At 38.4% G+C, this 17,348-nt stretch overlaps 1 protein-coding gene across 1 annotated transcript in view; it reads left to right on the top strand.

The window, feature by feature from the left end:
- LOC141803906 (partitioning defective 3 homolog) overlaps positions 1-17,348 on the top strand; it is a 340,481-nt gene that overhangs the window by 220,006 nt on the left and 103,127 nt on the right. The window contains exons 16-19 of the mRNA XM_074687978.1: positions 3,509-3,695; positions 4,945-5,096; positions 6,341-6,385; positions 16,266-16,496. Of these exons, the coding sequence (XP_074544079.1) occupies positions 3,509-3,695; positions 4,945-5,096; positions 6,341-6,385; positions 16,266-16,496 (615 nt within the window). The remainder of the gene's footprint in view (positions 1-3,508; positions 3,696-4,944; positions 5,097-6,340; positions 6,386-16,265; positions 16,497-17,348) is intronic.

Below are 17,348 nucleotides of genomic sequence, written 5' to 3' on the forward strand. Positions count from 1 at the left end.
TGACTGGGTCACACACTTGGGGTCTAACACGCTTATATAGTGTCTGTGTGGGTAAACACTCATTTGCATAGTTTGTTTTTGAATAGAAAACATTTTTTCTTCATTTTTTAAAGAGTCTATCACTCAAACTCTACAAACATCGGCCAAATGCATTATTTTATCCTCTTGAATCCAGATACTGGGGTTAAAAAAGAGAGCATTTTGGTCTAATATGAAAATGTGGGAATTAAACTCCAGCACTGACTGTGAGTCAGGGGTGGCGTCTTGGGTGGGCCCAACAGTCCCAGGCCCACCCACTTTCAGGCAGGCCCACCTCAAACTTTTCTTTAAAAAACATTGTGCTTTTTTTCCCCTTTCATTTACTTTAAAAAGTTGTTTTTTAAGAGGAATATTATAAAATTTTGTCACTTTACACTTGTTTTGTTATTGTTTGATGCTCTGTCTTAACTAAGTTTGGTAATCTTTGAGCCTGTTGGTGAAAAAGTTATGAAACATTCAGCCTCTTGTTATACCGATGGGACAAGAGAATACTTTTGGAAAAGATTGTAGTTTTTTGTCTTTAAATTAATAAAATAAAATAATAAAAATAATAATAATATTACAACAACAACAACAACAACAACAACAACAAGAACAACACTAATAATAATAATAATAATTATAATAATAATAAATAAGAATAAGAATAAAAAATATTATTGTTATATTATATTATAAATGAAAAAAATAGTAATAAGATAAGATAAAATAAAATAATAATAATAATAAAATAAAATAAAATAATCATAATAATATTATTAAAATAAGTTTCATGTGTAAAGCACTTTAAATCACTAAAATCATCAAGTGCTACAGAGCATCAGATAAAATGATAAAATATGAGATATAAAACTAAAAGGGCAGCCTAGTGAAAGCTTATTTAAATAAATAGTTTGTAGTTAACTATGGTTAATGTTGCTGTTCTTATAGCCTATAATATATGGAAAGTTGAAGCAGCACAGCCCATTGGTGCATTAGAGCTCTACTCTTTGACCGATATTATTGAGAGCCATTACTGTATGATGCACTAAAATTCAACCCAAATATTAAAGGATCGAAAAGCAAATAAATCTGCTTCAAAACATGCATAATGACAGTATTATATCCATATCTTTATGGCAATAGTTGTTTGATAACCTTAGTAATTTAAGGCCCACTCAAAATTAAAATCCTGGCTCAGTCCCTGCTGTGGGTGTCACATTACTGACTAATAAAGACTATTTCAAATCCATGCTGGAAAATCCTCAGGGGGAAGTGAGATCAGTCTTTGCACACCTGTTGTTTAGTCTCAGATTCTTCCTTTATTATCATATTTTATTTGATAATACACCTTCTGGTGCCAGAAGACTCTGTTTTTAAAGTACTTGTGTACAACATTTGACTCATATTTTATTATTTCTCAACTGACTTAATGAAATTAGATTTTGTTTTGTTTTTTTCAAAGCAGGGTTACCTCAGTACAAAGTGCACGGATGGATCAATTCAAACAAAAAGTTTCTTTTGAGTTTTCCTTTATTCGATAGAAAAATAACAAACAGTGACTCATGACTCTATAAACTACCTCTGCTCCATCACACCACCCAGCCCCTCTTTTCTTCCTCTCTACATCAGGTCATTCACCCAGGCTGGCTGAGAGCAGCAGCACCCAGCAGCACATTGATCCCCTCGGTGCTCGCTTATGAGAAACAAACAGCACGCCTGGCTCAGACCTCTCCGTCTCTGCCATAAAACCCCGAACACTCTCTAAAGACAAACAGACTCCTCCCTGAGCCGAGCACACACGGCTTTATGAAGCAGCGAAGCTGCCCTTCTTTTGATGCAGACAACCCCCCACCCCTCACCCACACTCCCAACTCTCCCAATTTCAAAATACAGATTAAAGACAGAGTCATGCGCTGCATATCAATGGGAGTTTTTAAGCCTTGCTTTTCAGCAGAAAAGAAAGGGGACTATTTTATTTTTCGCCTCAGAATAGGGATGTTTTTATCTGTATTTGCGAGGGCACAGCTTGAATTAATCATAGTGTTTTGACATAGGAACACTATTGTGCGTGCTGCCAAACTCCACTTGGTATAAGCTGATTAGCCAGGAGCCATTTTCAGTCCGTTTCTCAACTTCAAAATATGGCCCTCTGGTTTGTGGAGTTATTGTTGCTGAATTTTCTTCTCTTTTTTGATAAAGTGAACTTTCTCCCCTGTTGTTGGCCCATTAAACAGTCACTGCAGTGTTATGCTCGATACAGCAGTTCCAGTTGTCACAAATAAATTAATTCCTCAGGGTGTTGTTGAAGATGCTGGGTAAGGGACCAGCTTTTCCTGAGCTTTTGCAAGTATTTATTTTTCTATTTGCCTCCTAGAATTTGTAATAAAGAAGCTTATTTTTAAAAGACTATACTTTTATTCTCTTTGTCTTCATTGTTTTAGTCAGATCATAAAGTTTGGTGACATCCCCAGTACGCAGATAAGGTCCACCTCCTGTACTCCTCAAACTGCAGCTCTCAATGAGCAGTGAAACAGTCACTGTTGACTCTGCTAACAATACTTTTCAATCTGTGAATGACTCATAATTTATGCAGCCGTAGACGCACATTTCACATCGTCTGACATTAATTGTGGTCGTTATTTAGAGTAATAAGCAGCTGCGGAGGCATTCGTCAGTGATGCCCATATTTTTGGTATACGTCAGAGTGAGCAGTGAGAATAAACAAGAACATTAAATGGTTTTCCATTTGGATATTGGTGAAATAAAGTGTCATAAATAAACATTTATTGAAAGGAGTTTTGGTCTTTTATGGGCAGATGACTAAGGCGGAAAACTTAGGGGAGACTGAAGTTTGGATGAATGAAGGATGAGGAGAAAACTGCCTTAGACTCAGATGATCCACAAGCTGAAAAGTTTGATACCACATCCTTGTCTGTTTGTCATTTTTTTTCAATTGTGAATAAAACTAATGGGATTCAAAATCTGAAAAAAAGCAAGAGAGACAATCAACCAACTCAAAGGACTTGATAGTTCAGTGGTCTCCTCTAACTGCTTCATCAAAGTATCAGGGAAGTATCAACAATGCTAAGAATCTGTGTCTGATTTGGGTCCTTAAAAGTGTTCAGAACATTTTAGTCGAGTGTGTATTTTTGCCAAGAACCCCAAATCCCGGAAGGCTCCTCTGAAACTAACCTTTATCATCTATTTCCTCGCCAGAAAACCACAACAGTGATGAGTGAAGACAGTTTTATCTCTTACTGGAACTCCCTGAAACTCCACTGTGTTCCAGGATAGAGACTCGACAGTGTTTGGGCTTTTTGTCTCCACTATGATGGATTTTCTGCCCCAAAATTGTTCTGTACCAGTTAGAAAGTTGACTCAAAAAGACAAGCTTTGGTCTAACTCTATACTCTGGGAGTTTACAGAACAAAACCAAAACTTCCAAACGTCTTGGATTAACTTGTGAAAAATGTATCGTCTCCTGCAGGAAACTATCAGCTCTCACCAACCGTCAACATGCCGCAGGATGACACAGTTATCATTGAGGACGACCGGCCTCCTCTTCTTCCACCCAACCTTTCAGACCAATCGTCGTCGAGCTCCCATGATGACGTGGGCTTTACTGCTGACGTGACGCCGTCGTGGGCCAAAGAGCTGCCCATTCAGAACGAAAGGTGAGACAAACCTGGATTATTACAACATCCACGGCTCATAAATGGCCACTTTTTATGACTGTTCAGAGACTGTAACAATTTTGATTTGTTGCATCAGTCCTAAGAATTGTCTCAAAGTCCTTTGGCTTCCTCTTTTATAAACATTTTAATTATATTTTTCTCTGCAGATCTGTTGAATGAGTTCAGTTTGTTTCTGTCTTTGGCTGTCCATTGGTTGTAAGAACAGCTCCCTGATAAAGACCCCAGTTTTTGCAGATGAAGGCCAATTAGGTTTTTCACTTTGTCTTTTCATGACATTATCAGGAGGTCAAACAGGTTCATGTTCAACATTACGGGAAGCTGCGGCTGTTATGATTATTATCAGATAATGGGATACATAGAAGGTTTGAATCTGTAAATTAGGGCCAGAGTGTCAGACATGCTTTCATTGTGCAAGGGTGTAAATCTATATATAATGTAGGGGCTAATAAAGGCTCCAGATCTCTCATGAATATTTCTGTGTAATGATTCTCAAAGCAATCTGTTTTTCTAAGTGTTTGTTTTTATTTCAGCCTCACTCATTCTCTGTCTGTTAGACTCTTTTTCTTAAGTCTCATTAGTTTCTTCTTGTTTTATTTTTTCTTGTAAGGCCCGGTTTTCCCTTATAACTTTTTTTGTGACTCTTCTTGTTCTTCTCTGTCCCACATTCTTGTCTTTTCCATTTCTTCTCGTGTGATTTCTTCCTCGCTGTCCTTCTTTTCCATTTCCATTTTCTTTTTTCTCTATCTATTGTTCACTGTCTTTTCATACTTCTTCCACCTGTACTACTTAGAAAAATAAGGTCCTTTCAACTTCTGTAATCTATTCCAACTTTTACTCCGAACTCCCCCCTCTTTGGGCCACATTGATGACTTTCCTGTTTTATTCTTTGTTTGAACTAATTTTGTTGATTTCAGAATAAGAATGACTTATACACTGTGAAAAAAGTAGAAAAATAGACTACAGTAAAATTAAATGATGAGGAATAATATAGAATCAGCCAAACTTTAATGAAATAAAATGAAATTGAATAAACTGAACATAGAATAAATTTTATTTAACAAAAAAATGAATATGTAATTAAAAAGCTAAGCTGTATAAAACCCTTGGATTTACATTTTGTCATTCAGAAGTCCGATATTTTGTGTTTCTCTGTCCACTTCCCCAGTTTTTGATCCCTCACATTAATCTTCTTGTATCTTCTTGTCCTCACCTCCATCCATCCATCCAGTTCCCAGAGTCCAGATGAAAATCATCCAGACGCTGCTTTCCAAAGGGAAGGCTTTGGACGCCAGAGCATGTCTGAAAAACGCACCAAGCAGTTCGGAGACGCCGCCCAGCTCGAAATCATCAAAACACGCAAGTCCAAGAGCATGGATCTAGGTAAAACCATCAAAACACACAGGCTGCTCTCAGTACTTTAGAGGATTTTGGGGGTTAAGAGGGGTGGTACATGTTTTCTGGGATCAGGGACTGGGGTTGAATGGGAAAAACTTCAGGTGTTTTCAATCATTTTGGATTTTTCATGCTATTCTGTCTTTATTCCATCTGGATCTACAAATTAAAATCACTTTACATTGGAAGCAGCCTTTATCAGTCAAACTGAGTACAGTTGGACCAGTTTTTCTAAAGAAACACATGAAACCAAAAGTGTCTGAGCATAATTCTTTGAGAATGGAGCCACTTCACCAAATCCTTTTTTTTTACTTGGTTACATCCAAGATGTCATGGGGAATTAGATTTTTCTTCTATCTGCCAACTCAATGTGAAAAAAATCCCAAAACATTCACCACAATAATTAGAAACCTTACATCTTTTTAGCTTTCCTGTGATGTTAATTCTCCAAAACGCTAGAATTTGAATACTCCACTTAATGTAAACATGGTGTGTCCTCCATCACAGATTTCAAAGTGTTTTTATCTCTCCTTGGGGTGCTGTAAATCAGATATTATGGGATCACAAAAACGGTACCCCTAAATGGTTAAAGTCTTGTTTGTTACCCATCAACACACTTTGAAAGTAAGACGTATTGGATAAACTCCACTCCGAAATGTAAGCTTTCAGATCCTGGATCCGTATTTCTATTGAGTCGTCCCAACCTGAGCGCACCTCAGCGACTCTAAACTCCTTCAAACTGATTTCATGTAACCTTGGGCACACATCCCTGCACGGCCCCCATGTTTCAAACATGTTCCTTATGTTTTAATGTATTCCACCTACTTGCCTCTCTGTGTAAAAACAGACTCTGCATCTCTCTCCAAAGTCAAGAACTTCTCTGTGTTGATTCACCTTGAAATGGCTTCAAACAGTCGCTGATTGCTTTGGCTGCCACAGACTCTCTGCTCGCACTCTCTATAATCATATCTAATCTTCCCGACCAGATTGCTGCTGTGTGCTGTGTTGATATCACAACAAGTCTGATTGCTATCCTCAAGCCCTCTTTTCATTTCCCTCTCCCCACTCCACCTCCACCTCCTCGTCTCGCATGGCGTCCGATCCTAATTGAGATGAAGCAGTTTGCGATGTTTGCAGCGCTACCTGGATGTTGCATGTGGAATGTCATGAGCACTAACTTGATCCCCAAATGTTTGTACCCCTCCCCTCTTTCCTTCCACTTCCTTTAACAGTAGCCGACGAGATTAACCTCACTCCTCGTCCTGAGACCGACACAGGTAAGGACCGGTTTACTGAAGGTAGAACGGAAAGCATCACCATCTTTTTTCTTCTTTAGGTTCATATCTAAGACCTGGGACTGAGTGGTATGAAGAGTGTTTGAATCTGATGAGGAATTGAAAGCCTCTAAGGCAGCTCTTTCATTTAAGACATTTTTATATGATTTTAAACCATAACTTGGTAAATTACATTTATATTTCCTCAGGACCAATTTAAACCGTGCAGAAAAGTTGTGTCAGACTATGGTACCAGATTATTACTATTTTATTCACTTTTAGGCTGTGTTAAGCAGTTATCAGTGAATTCGAACACCTCCTGTCGTAATCAAAGGTAAACGCAGACAGGGAAAATTTGAGACTACACGATTATAGTAGTACCTGTGTCCACTGACAAGAAATTTTAAGCTTAAAGCATCAATAACCACTGTTTTGTAGCATCACTCAAAAGTTTTACCATTGCAATTTGTTTCCACAGAGAGGGCTGTTTTGTTTTAAGGCTACTCTGTATATATCCAATTTCTTCTCTCTGAATGAAAATTTAAAAGAAAACATCGAAACAATCGATAGAAAGCTTGAGGTGGCAAAAATGAGAGCTATACACCTGCAAATTCAACCCTTACAAAATAGAAGTCAATTACAGGTTTACTATTCATTCAAGGAGAAATTTAATCTCACAAGACTCTAATGAAAAGAAAACGCTCCAAAAAAAATAAGTTTAAATTGTGAGTACTTTATTTTACACGGCCATAAACAAGATCACAGGGTCTACAGGTGAATGATGTTTAGTCTAGCTAACATTAGCAGAGCTAGCACCACCAGCTCTCAGTCCTCTTTTCTGGTTAATGACCACATCTCTTTACTGGTCACTCATTGCTCAAGTTGAGTTGACCCTCAACATTTTCCTTTTGACTTAATGTCTGTTTTCTGGATCTAGCTGTGCTTGTTTACATCTGGGTGGTAGAGCATTATAGCATTGTGGCAGCCAGCACTGACTGTAGTTACAGCTCTTGTGGGGGCTGTGCTGCTGCTTAGAAACTACTGGAATTTTGGGCTGACGGTCCCTTCCAGTTAATTAGAAGATGTTAGTGGACACAGGCCCTGAATTAAAAAAAAATTATTCAATGAATTTGAAATGGTTTGAAATTCATCATTTTTCGTGTAGAAGTTAAACCTCAAATTTCTGGAGTAGCAGACAGCTGATACCTCGCAGTCCGTGGTCCTTCACATCATCCAAGATCTACCTTTGCAGTCCCATATTTTCTCTATTAACTCTTTGTATCACCATTTTCAAACAGGGTCATGTTCATTTATTTTGACACTTCATAAAACTTAAAAGGACTTTTGTTGCTGTGAAGTTGAGCCAGAATCCAAAGAGGCTTCTTGTCAAGTGTAATAAATGAACCACAACCTGTCTCTGTAGCTTTGTAGAACAAATCGATTCAGTTCTCGTAAAGGACATGAAACAAATTGTGCAGGAACAACAATGGCAGACATGAAATTGCACATATTGATCTGCAAATCTAAATCCAGTCATTCACTTTCTGGAGGTTTTTAGTGCGCCGCTCCGCTCTCTGCGTGTTTGGGAAATGTTTGGTGCTCACTCTTGACAGGACAAATCTGTCAGCATGCAAAGTGAAGCCTCGCAGTCCCCGCCACAGTTTGAGGTCACTGCTGAACATGTTTGCGAAAGCAGTGTGGTGACTACAGATTTGATTTTCTCCATTTTGCTTCGGATGTGACCATGGCTTTAATTGTTTTGTGTGTGCGATGAGAAGGAGAGCAGAAAACGCACTCTGTCCTTGGTTAAGGCGGTGAGCTGACAGCGAGTCATCCGTCATTGTCATGCCTCGTGTATTTACACTGTCGCCTCGACTCAGTAGAAGGCCTGGCTCTGGTGTCAGAGACTTGAGCAGAAGGGACAGCTTGAGCCAAAGAAAGACAAGTATGGAAGGAGAAATAGAGCTATTAAGAGAGTTCGTAAAGTTAAAGTAACTTGTGGGTAAGTTTGTGAACTCTTACTGAGGAATGAAGTGTGAAGTCAGAAACAGGCGAAGTGTGAAAACAGGTTTTTAGTAGAAGTTTAATAATTCTCACTTTAGATTGAACTTTAAAGGAAGTAACCAAGAGTTGGAGGAAATCTGTTGTTGTTAACTGGATGAGATTGTGTGCACGCAGGCAGGTCGTGGTGGTAATGAAGTTTCTCTGCTCTCCCATCAAACTCGTGGGAAATATGCAAGTCACTTGAGAGCTCTTATTTCTGGTGATGACTGAGCTTTCTTCCTCCCAAATCAAAGGATGTTCAATAATTAACCACCATTGTTTTATCAGAGCTACAGTGATCTGCCTTCATAATAAGTTTCTGAAATGATCCATTTTCTCTGGCAGGTTTTTACTGCACAGATACTGATTGTAATTATTCCCAAAGGAGGATGTTAAGCATGAAAAGAAAGCAGGAATTCTGTCCATTTCTCACTCCAATTCCCATTCAGTCACTCTAATGTTTAGAGCTAATAGATTTCTGAAAAAGTGTCTGGGGTTTATTTTCACTTCAAGGTCCCCTGGTGTCACTTTACCAACTAACTCCACCGGGCTCCACTCTCCAGCAAGTAGAAACGAGCCATGGTCCATTTAACAAAGCCAAAACACAACCACCCCGCTGAAATTAAAGACTGTGACGGGTCTGAGAGATGGACGGGGTATTTTCTGTGTCCTGGGCTGTGATTGGCTGATGGTTTATTGACACAGGGTGCTGCCACATGTTGAAGGACAGTCCAATGCAGATTTTTTGGCAGTGGTCCCAAACTTTCTGACATTATTGACCATTCTGGACAAACACTTTGAATGAAACTTGGATTAGGGATTGAGTGGATGCTGATCATTTGACTTTTGTTACCAACATATAATACAAACAACCGTCTTTTTTGATTTTATATTTTTGTTTAAGCATCACATTATTTGTTAGCTTAGCTCACTTTGTTTGATAGGGACCAAGCACAAATGCTGAGCCAAAGTTAGCCAAAAAACCCTTTTTACAAGCCATAGATTAATGTTGTAATTTGGTTAAGATTTAAGTCCATTTAAATTGAGAGAACAATTATCAATGTGTCAGTCTGTTTTTTCACCTTCTATCATAACATCACCTTATTACAACAATGGTCATTTTTTCAAGTTTTTGGGGAAACAAAAAAATACTTTACAAAATACAAAACATTTCATAAGTATTAATCATTTCAATCAAGAAGGCCTTCACAGTGGATGACTGTTGACATGGAGAGAACAGTGTGTGTCAATCATGCAACTAGGAATGGGTACCTTTAACATTTAAAACAATACAGTACCGATGCCCGGTGCCTGGCAATCTGTACTGGTACTCAACGGTACCAATTTTCAATACTTTTTTGTGTCTATGTGGTAAAAAAATATCAATTTGTTTAATAATGAAACATGATTTTTTTTTTCAATTTAACATACTTATTTTTCAATATATAACCTTGCAATGCTGTCTTCATGTCCAGCATGGAAAATCACCTACTCTTCCACTCCCTCACAGTCCCAAGGATGCATTTAAGTACCTAAACATGGTACCTTTTGGTTTTATGTGAATTGGTACCTGGTACTTTTGACAGAATTTGGTCGGTACGTATAAAGTTACCTAATTTGGTGAGTGACTGAGGCAGTTTCAAACCTGGCTTAAACTGCCCTTTCTTTCCATAGTGCAAACTCAAAACTGAAATTACCCTGAGTTAAATTAAACAAATGTCAGGTAAATCAAATTAGTCAGGAGGCAGTTTCCTCACTTCTTCTGGCCTTCTTTGCTGGGTTTTTATTGAAATTAACCTCCAACATCCAGTTTTGACAACTTTTTGAAACCTGACCATTAACTGTCCTTTAATTCCAACTCAAGACTTAAACTCCAACTTAAATTGAACAAATGTCAGGTCAATCCTATGCTGAGTGAGTATACTCATACATCTTCTACCAAAAAGCAAAAACATTTCTTTAATTTAAAACTTTGAGGGGTGTTATTGCCTTTTGCTCATTTATGTTTGGTTACAAAAATAAGTAGGCTAGCCAGGAATAGGTAGCTAGCTAGAAGTAGCTTAATTTGTAGTTAAACTATAACTTGTGAAATTTAGACTAAACTACTACACAACATTATACCTTAGCCTTTATGATAGTGAACCTAATCACTCACCAGTATAAACTGATTCAAGAATCATGTTTACAGCTTCTTCTGCACTGAAGTTTCTATTTCTTCTTGAAGCAGCAGCCATCATGAAAGCTTGGTAAATTGCTCAAGTCACGCATTTTATTATAAATAATCCAAAATTTTGACTTAAGCTAGAAATAAAATGGCCTAAGTCACCCTCTTGACATAGGCCATAGGGGGGGTTAAAGAGCATGATCCTTTTAGCTAAACATTTAAGTTTTTACCAGAGATGGTCAGCACTGTCAAGTGAGGATTTAAGCCAGAAACCTATTTTTTTGTCATAAAATGACTTAGGACTTTCTTCAAACATGAACAGTATGAAGTTGATAAATTAAGTGAATCTAAATGATCAGTGTTTTTCTGCAGACTGCACCTTTAACTCTGTTGCAGCCTCTTCCCACGCGAGCCTCATGTCAACGCCTAATCTGACCTCTCCTGTTCCAGCTGCTACACCACAGCTCTGTGTTTGTTATTGTAAAGCCTTTCACTGCTTCCCTCTGCGGGATCATGTTTATCTGCAGATGACACTGACGCAGATTATTTAGAGCCGACTGACTGGTTGCCAGATATGAAATAATCCATTTAGCTGTTTGACACTTTTTGTTTTTTAGCTGTGTTTCTGGGCCTGATGATTCGTAATTTTGTGTTTTTTTTTTTTTTTTACCCCCGTCTTTAAAATGGCTGCAGTGTGTGATTTTCTAAACCTCTCCATGGTCAGGCAGTTGTGAATGAAATGGACAATGCAACAAAAAACCCTCATCTTTAATTTTTTAGCCTTTGAAGAGAGAGAGAGAAAAAAAAGTTGCCATGATTTGTGACTGAGCGCCATTCGTCAGATCTCCAACACAGTGTAAACTAACCTTTTTTCAGAGACTGCCACTGGAGTGTGACTGCAGTGAATGGTGCTGGGTAAAGCCTTTAAATAAAGTGGGAGTGCAGCGTGAAAAGCCTATCAGCCCGGCTCTCAGTGAGACGTTAAGGGAACAGGACAGACTGATGAGAATGAATGGGAGGCCGCCAGCCCACTAGCTTGTTCATTCTGCATGTATTCAATTTTCCCTTTCTGTTTTTTTCTTCTTTGTCTGTATTTTTTTTCCGCCAGTCAGACTGTAAACATAACGCCTGGCATCGTTTTTCAGCTTCTTTTCAAGACCTGCTATTTAATTCTACAGCCCTGGCAGGTCATTTGAATAAATTTCAATATATTTCTCCCTAATCGACTATATGAAGGTTTTACTTCTGTTTCACAGCAGCCGAGTCTGATATGCTCAGAATAATAAGTGAAATCAGAAAACCAGCTCATACAGTAAACACAGCTTGATTATAATAAGCCTTCAAGTCTCCATTCCTTCCCTTCCCTGAAGATGAAAACCTGTAATGTTTGACGTTTACTTTTTATTCATAACCTGACAAAAACTGACCATCATGTCATAAAAATGAATTTAATTTATTAAAAGTAGCTGAAGTCTGGAGTGACAGATTGTGTTGATGAAAACTGGCAGCACAGCAGATCAATATCAATCCAATGTAAATGTCTTCAGTTGGTTTGAAATGAAAACTATAACCGCATAATAACTTAATATTTTAGACCACATGCAGCATTTTTGCATGGCATCCATCAGATGCTTCTGCAGGATGGAGAGGTTAGACTTTCACACACTGGCCGTGGTATGCATAGCCTCGAGCCGTCCTTTCTTTGATATCCATTTCTCTAGAGCCCAAGATAAGATAAATAAGATATCAATAAATAATCCAAAAATAACTGTATTCCAATTTTTGAATAAATGTAATTTCACAAACAAGAATACCTCAAGGGTATAAAAGTTAAAATATCAAGTTTTTTTCTTTTTAGGGAATTTTATGCAATAATTTTTCAAGAGGACAGGGCTTTGGCGAGAGCAGGATAGAGGGTGAAAGTAGAGACTGATGTGTGAGAAAGGTGCAACAGGTTGGGTTTGAACCTGGTCCACCTTCTCAAGGGCTAACCTCATGGGATGAGACCCAATCCACCACTAGTTAGGGCTGGGACGATATGCTCTTCTCCTGATTCGATTCTTTTACAAGTATTGGGTGCCAATTTGATTTAAATTTGGATTCTTCGATATTCCAGATCTTTGCCATTTTTAGTTTGCTTTTTTAACACCAGACCAAGCGAAAAAATTAATGATGATGTCTACTGACTATATCTGGAGCCATATTTTCCCAAAAAATGAACAACACATGTCAGTCAGTCAGTTTTTAAGATTTGTTTAGGGGATCTGGCATGTCAACTTTTTTTCAACCCAGTTTTTAAACAAAGACTAAAATAAAGGACTTAGTTTTGAAAAAAAAAAAAATCAACTTTCAAAAAAACAAATCACTTTTTAAAACTGTTAAACAAAAAATCTTGATACTATGATACGATTTTTTCTCCCACCCCTACTACCAGCACCCCATTGTAAGAAAATTTGAGTTGGTGCTGTTTATTGGAAATGTTTTCCCAAGCAGATTTCAGCGGAAAAAGTCACACTTTTATATTTTAGACAACATTTCTGAACTTTGGATAGTTATTGTAATATAATAAATTAGTTTATACGATGCTATAACTCTGAAAACTTGTAAAACAAGTAGGGATGCACCGATCCAGCTTTTCTGGACCCGAAACCGATACCTGGGCTTTGGGTAGCGGCTCATACTGATCCTGATCTGATACCAGTGTGAAATAATAACCTGCATGCTTTACTATGGGATAGGACTGGCAATGTTTTGAGTAAGAGACAAAAATGAGTATATATGGAATTACTGAAGTTAATATTCATTTAAACTATGAGTGTTTAAATATTTAACAGCAGTTTGGTTAAAAAAAAGCTTCAGAATTCACTGAAATGACTATTTGTATAATTTTATACCTTGTAGACTAAATCATAGTTTAACCTTAGTGTCAAGTTTGGACTGATCCTTTCCCACCGACCAACCGGCGCAGATACCTGATACCAGGATCGGATCGGTGCATGTCTAAATACATTTGCACAAGTACATAGATTTTAGGTAAGAATAGATTTTTAACAATCCAGGGAATGTCTTGATAATGTGTCAACTAAAGTAAATTGAACAACAGAGTACTGTGGCTTTAAAAAAAGAGGAGTTCTTTTCTGGACCTGTTTTCAGCTGAGGATTTGAATAAGATGGCAGTCACTGTTAGTACTTGTATACGTTTATCAATCAATCAATCAATCAATCTTTATTTATATAGCGCCAAATCATAACAAATGTTATTTCAAGACACTTTACAAAAACATTTACAGGTCTAGACCCGTAAATGTTAATAAAATTTTATTAGCAGAAACCCAACATCAAGACAAGATAAGGAGTCTTATCTTATCTTAATCCACCATGAGTACAGGACTTTGCAGCATTTAGCAAGTTACAATGGCAAGGAAAAACGGGCAGAAACCTCGGACAGAACCAGACTCATGTTAGACAGACATCTGTCTCGACTGTGTTGGGGTTAGAGAGAGACAGATAGAGGAGAGAGAGTGGGAGAGAGAGAAGGGGGGGGGGGAGGAGGAGGGGGGGGGGATAGGGATACACACACACGCACACAGACACACACACACACACACACACACACAGAAAGGGAGAGAGAGAAACAGACGCAGTCTGAAGTTTGGCGCTGTGGCGACAGTTAAGGTGAAACCAGCAGGCCAACTCCAAAGCTGTAGTAGCTGGTGTCGGACAGGAGCACAGCAGCAGGCCGTCTTCTTCACCGATCCCCAGGAACCTACAAGACAAACTCAGACCCTCCCAGAGAGGTGTATGGTCAGTAACTATAACAGGACAGTAAGACTAGAAGTTAGACTGACAGAAAAAGAGGGAAACAGGAGCCCTGTGTGTCAGTTCCCCCCAGCAGTCTAAACCTATAGCTTATCTATCATCTTTGCTGCTGCGTCTCCATCCCTCCCTCTATCTGCCTTCTCACTGAACTTTTAAGTCTCCTCCTGTACTTACTCCTACTTTCACTCCAACTTCCAGCTGTTCTTTCCCCTATCACCCCTCCCCCTCCTTCACACTCTCCTCCCTCATCCCACCTCATGTTAATCTGTCAGGCCTTGTGTATTTTGCAGCCCTTCTGCCACACTAGCTCTGCACTGACACCACCCAGGGGATTAGGACTCTTCCATTTACCTCCTCACCTTATCTGCTTCCATTTATTTGCCACTGAACACATTCTCCGCCTGTGAAAGGTGCCATAAGGAACAGAAATTATGCCCGCGCCACTGTACAAATGGTTTGAGTTTAATTAAACTGTCATGTTTCTCCTTCTTTGCTGATGGTTATTTTCTTTCAGGACTACATGCTGTAATAAAACTTGGAGGAATGTCACAGGCACGCACAGACACACACTATCGTTCAGATGTCTGCTTGTTGAAATAAACGGTTCCCAGGTTTAAATAAGGTGTGATGTTGTCAGAGTTGCGTACAGGTTGTTTGAGGTTCAGGTAGAACAGGTGTTTCCTGTCATTGAAAATCAGTTTTGAAACCTTTAGCTGGAATTTGATTTCTCTGCTTGTTTGGGAAACAGTATAAATGTCATACAAAGGAAAGATCTGCATACTTTTTTTCTTGATTTTATGAAACTGTAAAAGGACACAAAGGCAGAAGAGGTTGAACACTTTTGTTGTGCGTTGTGCTCTCAGAGTGGTATCGACCAGTTTTATCCTTAGCCTCTTGTCTTTAAATTCATCCTTGCTTGTAAAGTTGCCTGTTGCTTTGTCAACCACCACATTTGAGTGGAGGACTTAGCCTGAGTATCTGTTATCCAGATATCTGCTGACCACACCTGAAGCCTTGAAATATTGGCTGTTGCCTCTGGAGGCTAAAGCTACATCAGATATTATCTGATGAGTTCTGAGATTGATGTTTTGCGGAGGCTTGTGCAGAATTGAAACATGGAAGCAGCTCCTCTGAGTGCTCTTTGCAGGTTTTTCCTCTCCCTTTGCCTCATATCTCATGATGGCAGAGAGATAGAGGAAGGGAGAAGAAGAAACACAGATGAAAAGGTGTGGATGTAGGGTGTTTACCGTCAGGGTCATGATAAGGTCGACACAAGTTGAGCTCACACTTCGGCAGCTTTAGTTTAACTCGTAAAGATTTGCTGCATATTTGCTTTTCTAGTCACCTTGTTGAGTTTCTTTTATGCTAAAAAGTCTCTCATCCTTTTACTCCATCCTCTTAAATCATCCTGTTATGTCATTTTGGAAAATAACACATGAAATCCTGCCTTCCTGTACTACATCATCTGTTATCCTTGAGAATGTTTTACAGGCTTTAGTCACAACCAAGGTTAATGTGAACATATTGATTATGGATGTGTTTTATTATTTATGTGTTTAAAAATGTGATGAGGTGGAGGTTTTTTTCAAGGTTGTATGAAATAGATTGTAACGAGCCTAATTCAGACTGTAGACTCTTCAATCCTTTGCTATTTTAAAACATTTTAGTCATGGCCTCATGAAATATTAAGACTTAAGAGTAGAGATGTTGTTACTGATGTTAGGAAAGTGCAGAGTTCTTTATTAGCTGTTGTTAGTAATAGATTGAACTTTAGCTTTAGATATTGAAGTAGGACAAGATAGTTCAAAATCTCTCATTGACTCTTCCAGCGTTAAATCCCTGCTCTACCTCCATCAGGTTCTTCCACAAGAGACGTTGGACCATCACTAGGCTTAAAGAAGTCCAGCTCCCTGGAGAGCCTCCAGACAGCTGTGGCAGAGGTAACCCTCAATGGCGATCTTCCGTTCCACAGGCCACGCCCCCGCATCATCAGGGGGCGGGGCTGCAACGAGAGCTTCAGAGCAGCCATCGACAAATCCTACGACCGACCAGCAGCAACAGAGGAGGAGGACGAGGGCATGGAGACATGTAAGATACTAGCATAAATATTCTCAAATCAGCAGTTAATAAAACTTTCTTGTCTTTGAAATTTTACAGGTTTGATTCCTCAACGGCTGAAGATTATAGTTCAATCTAACGCAACAACTGTGATGAATAACGAGCTGGTTTTGAAGCTTCTAATAGTGGATGCTGCTTTTATACTCGTGCATGAGTGTGATAGCAGTGTGACTAATGCTTAATGTTTGGTAGCTGATGTTATCACTGCTTGTGGCAATGGCAAAATATGGCCGTCTCAAGATGTAACATCAATATAATAACGATTTTAAACTTTCTGACCAATGAAGAGTCACTCTAGAGACACTCTAGGTCGAAGTCTAAAAAAACTTTGTGGAAGAAAGTTTGACAGAAAAAATAAACCATCAATACACTGCAAAAAACTGAAATCTTATCAAGTGTTTTGTCTTATTTTTAGTTAAAATTCCCTTATTCTTTAATATTTTATTCAATGTGAGCCACAATCAAATTGTCAGTCCAGAAAAATGTCTTGTTTAGAGTTATTTAATGGCAAAAATGAGGTCTAAATTGCTTGTAACAAGGAAAAAAATCTGCTAATGGAACAAGAAAAATTTACTAAGAATATGTCAAGTAACTTTTCTTTTGTTCCAGTGGTAGATTTTTGTAACTTGTTTCAAGCAATTCAGACCTAATTTTTGTCTTTACATAACTTGAAACAAGACATTTTTCTGGACTTATAAGTTGAATATGGCCCATATTAAGTCGAAGACATTTTTTACTGAAAAAAAGGACAAAATCACTTGACTAGATTTCAGTTTTTTGCATTGTACATACACAAAATAACTAAAGATGGAAGTCAATCAA

The sequence above is a fragment of the Halichoeres trimaculatus genome, unplaced genomic scaffold (assembly GCF_033239565.1).
Source record: "Halichoeres trimaculatus isolate MK-OKI-2021-1 unplaced genomic scaffold, fHalTri1.1 fHalTri1_scaffold_15, whole genome shotgun sequence".
Lineage (NCBI taxonomy): Eukaryota > Metazoa > Chordata > Actinopteri > Labriformes > Labridae > Halichoeres > Halichoeres trimaculatus.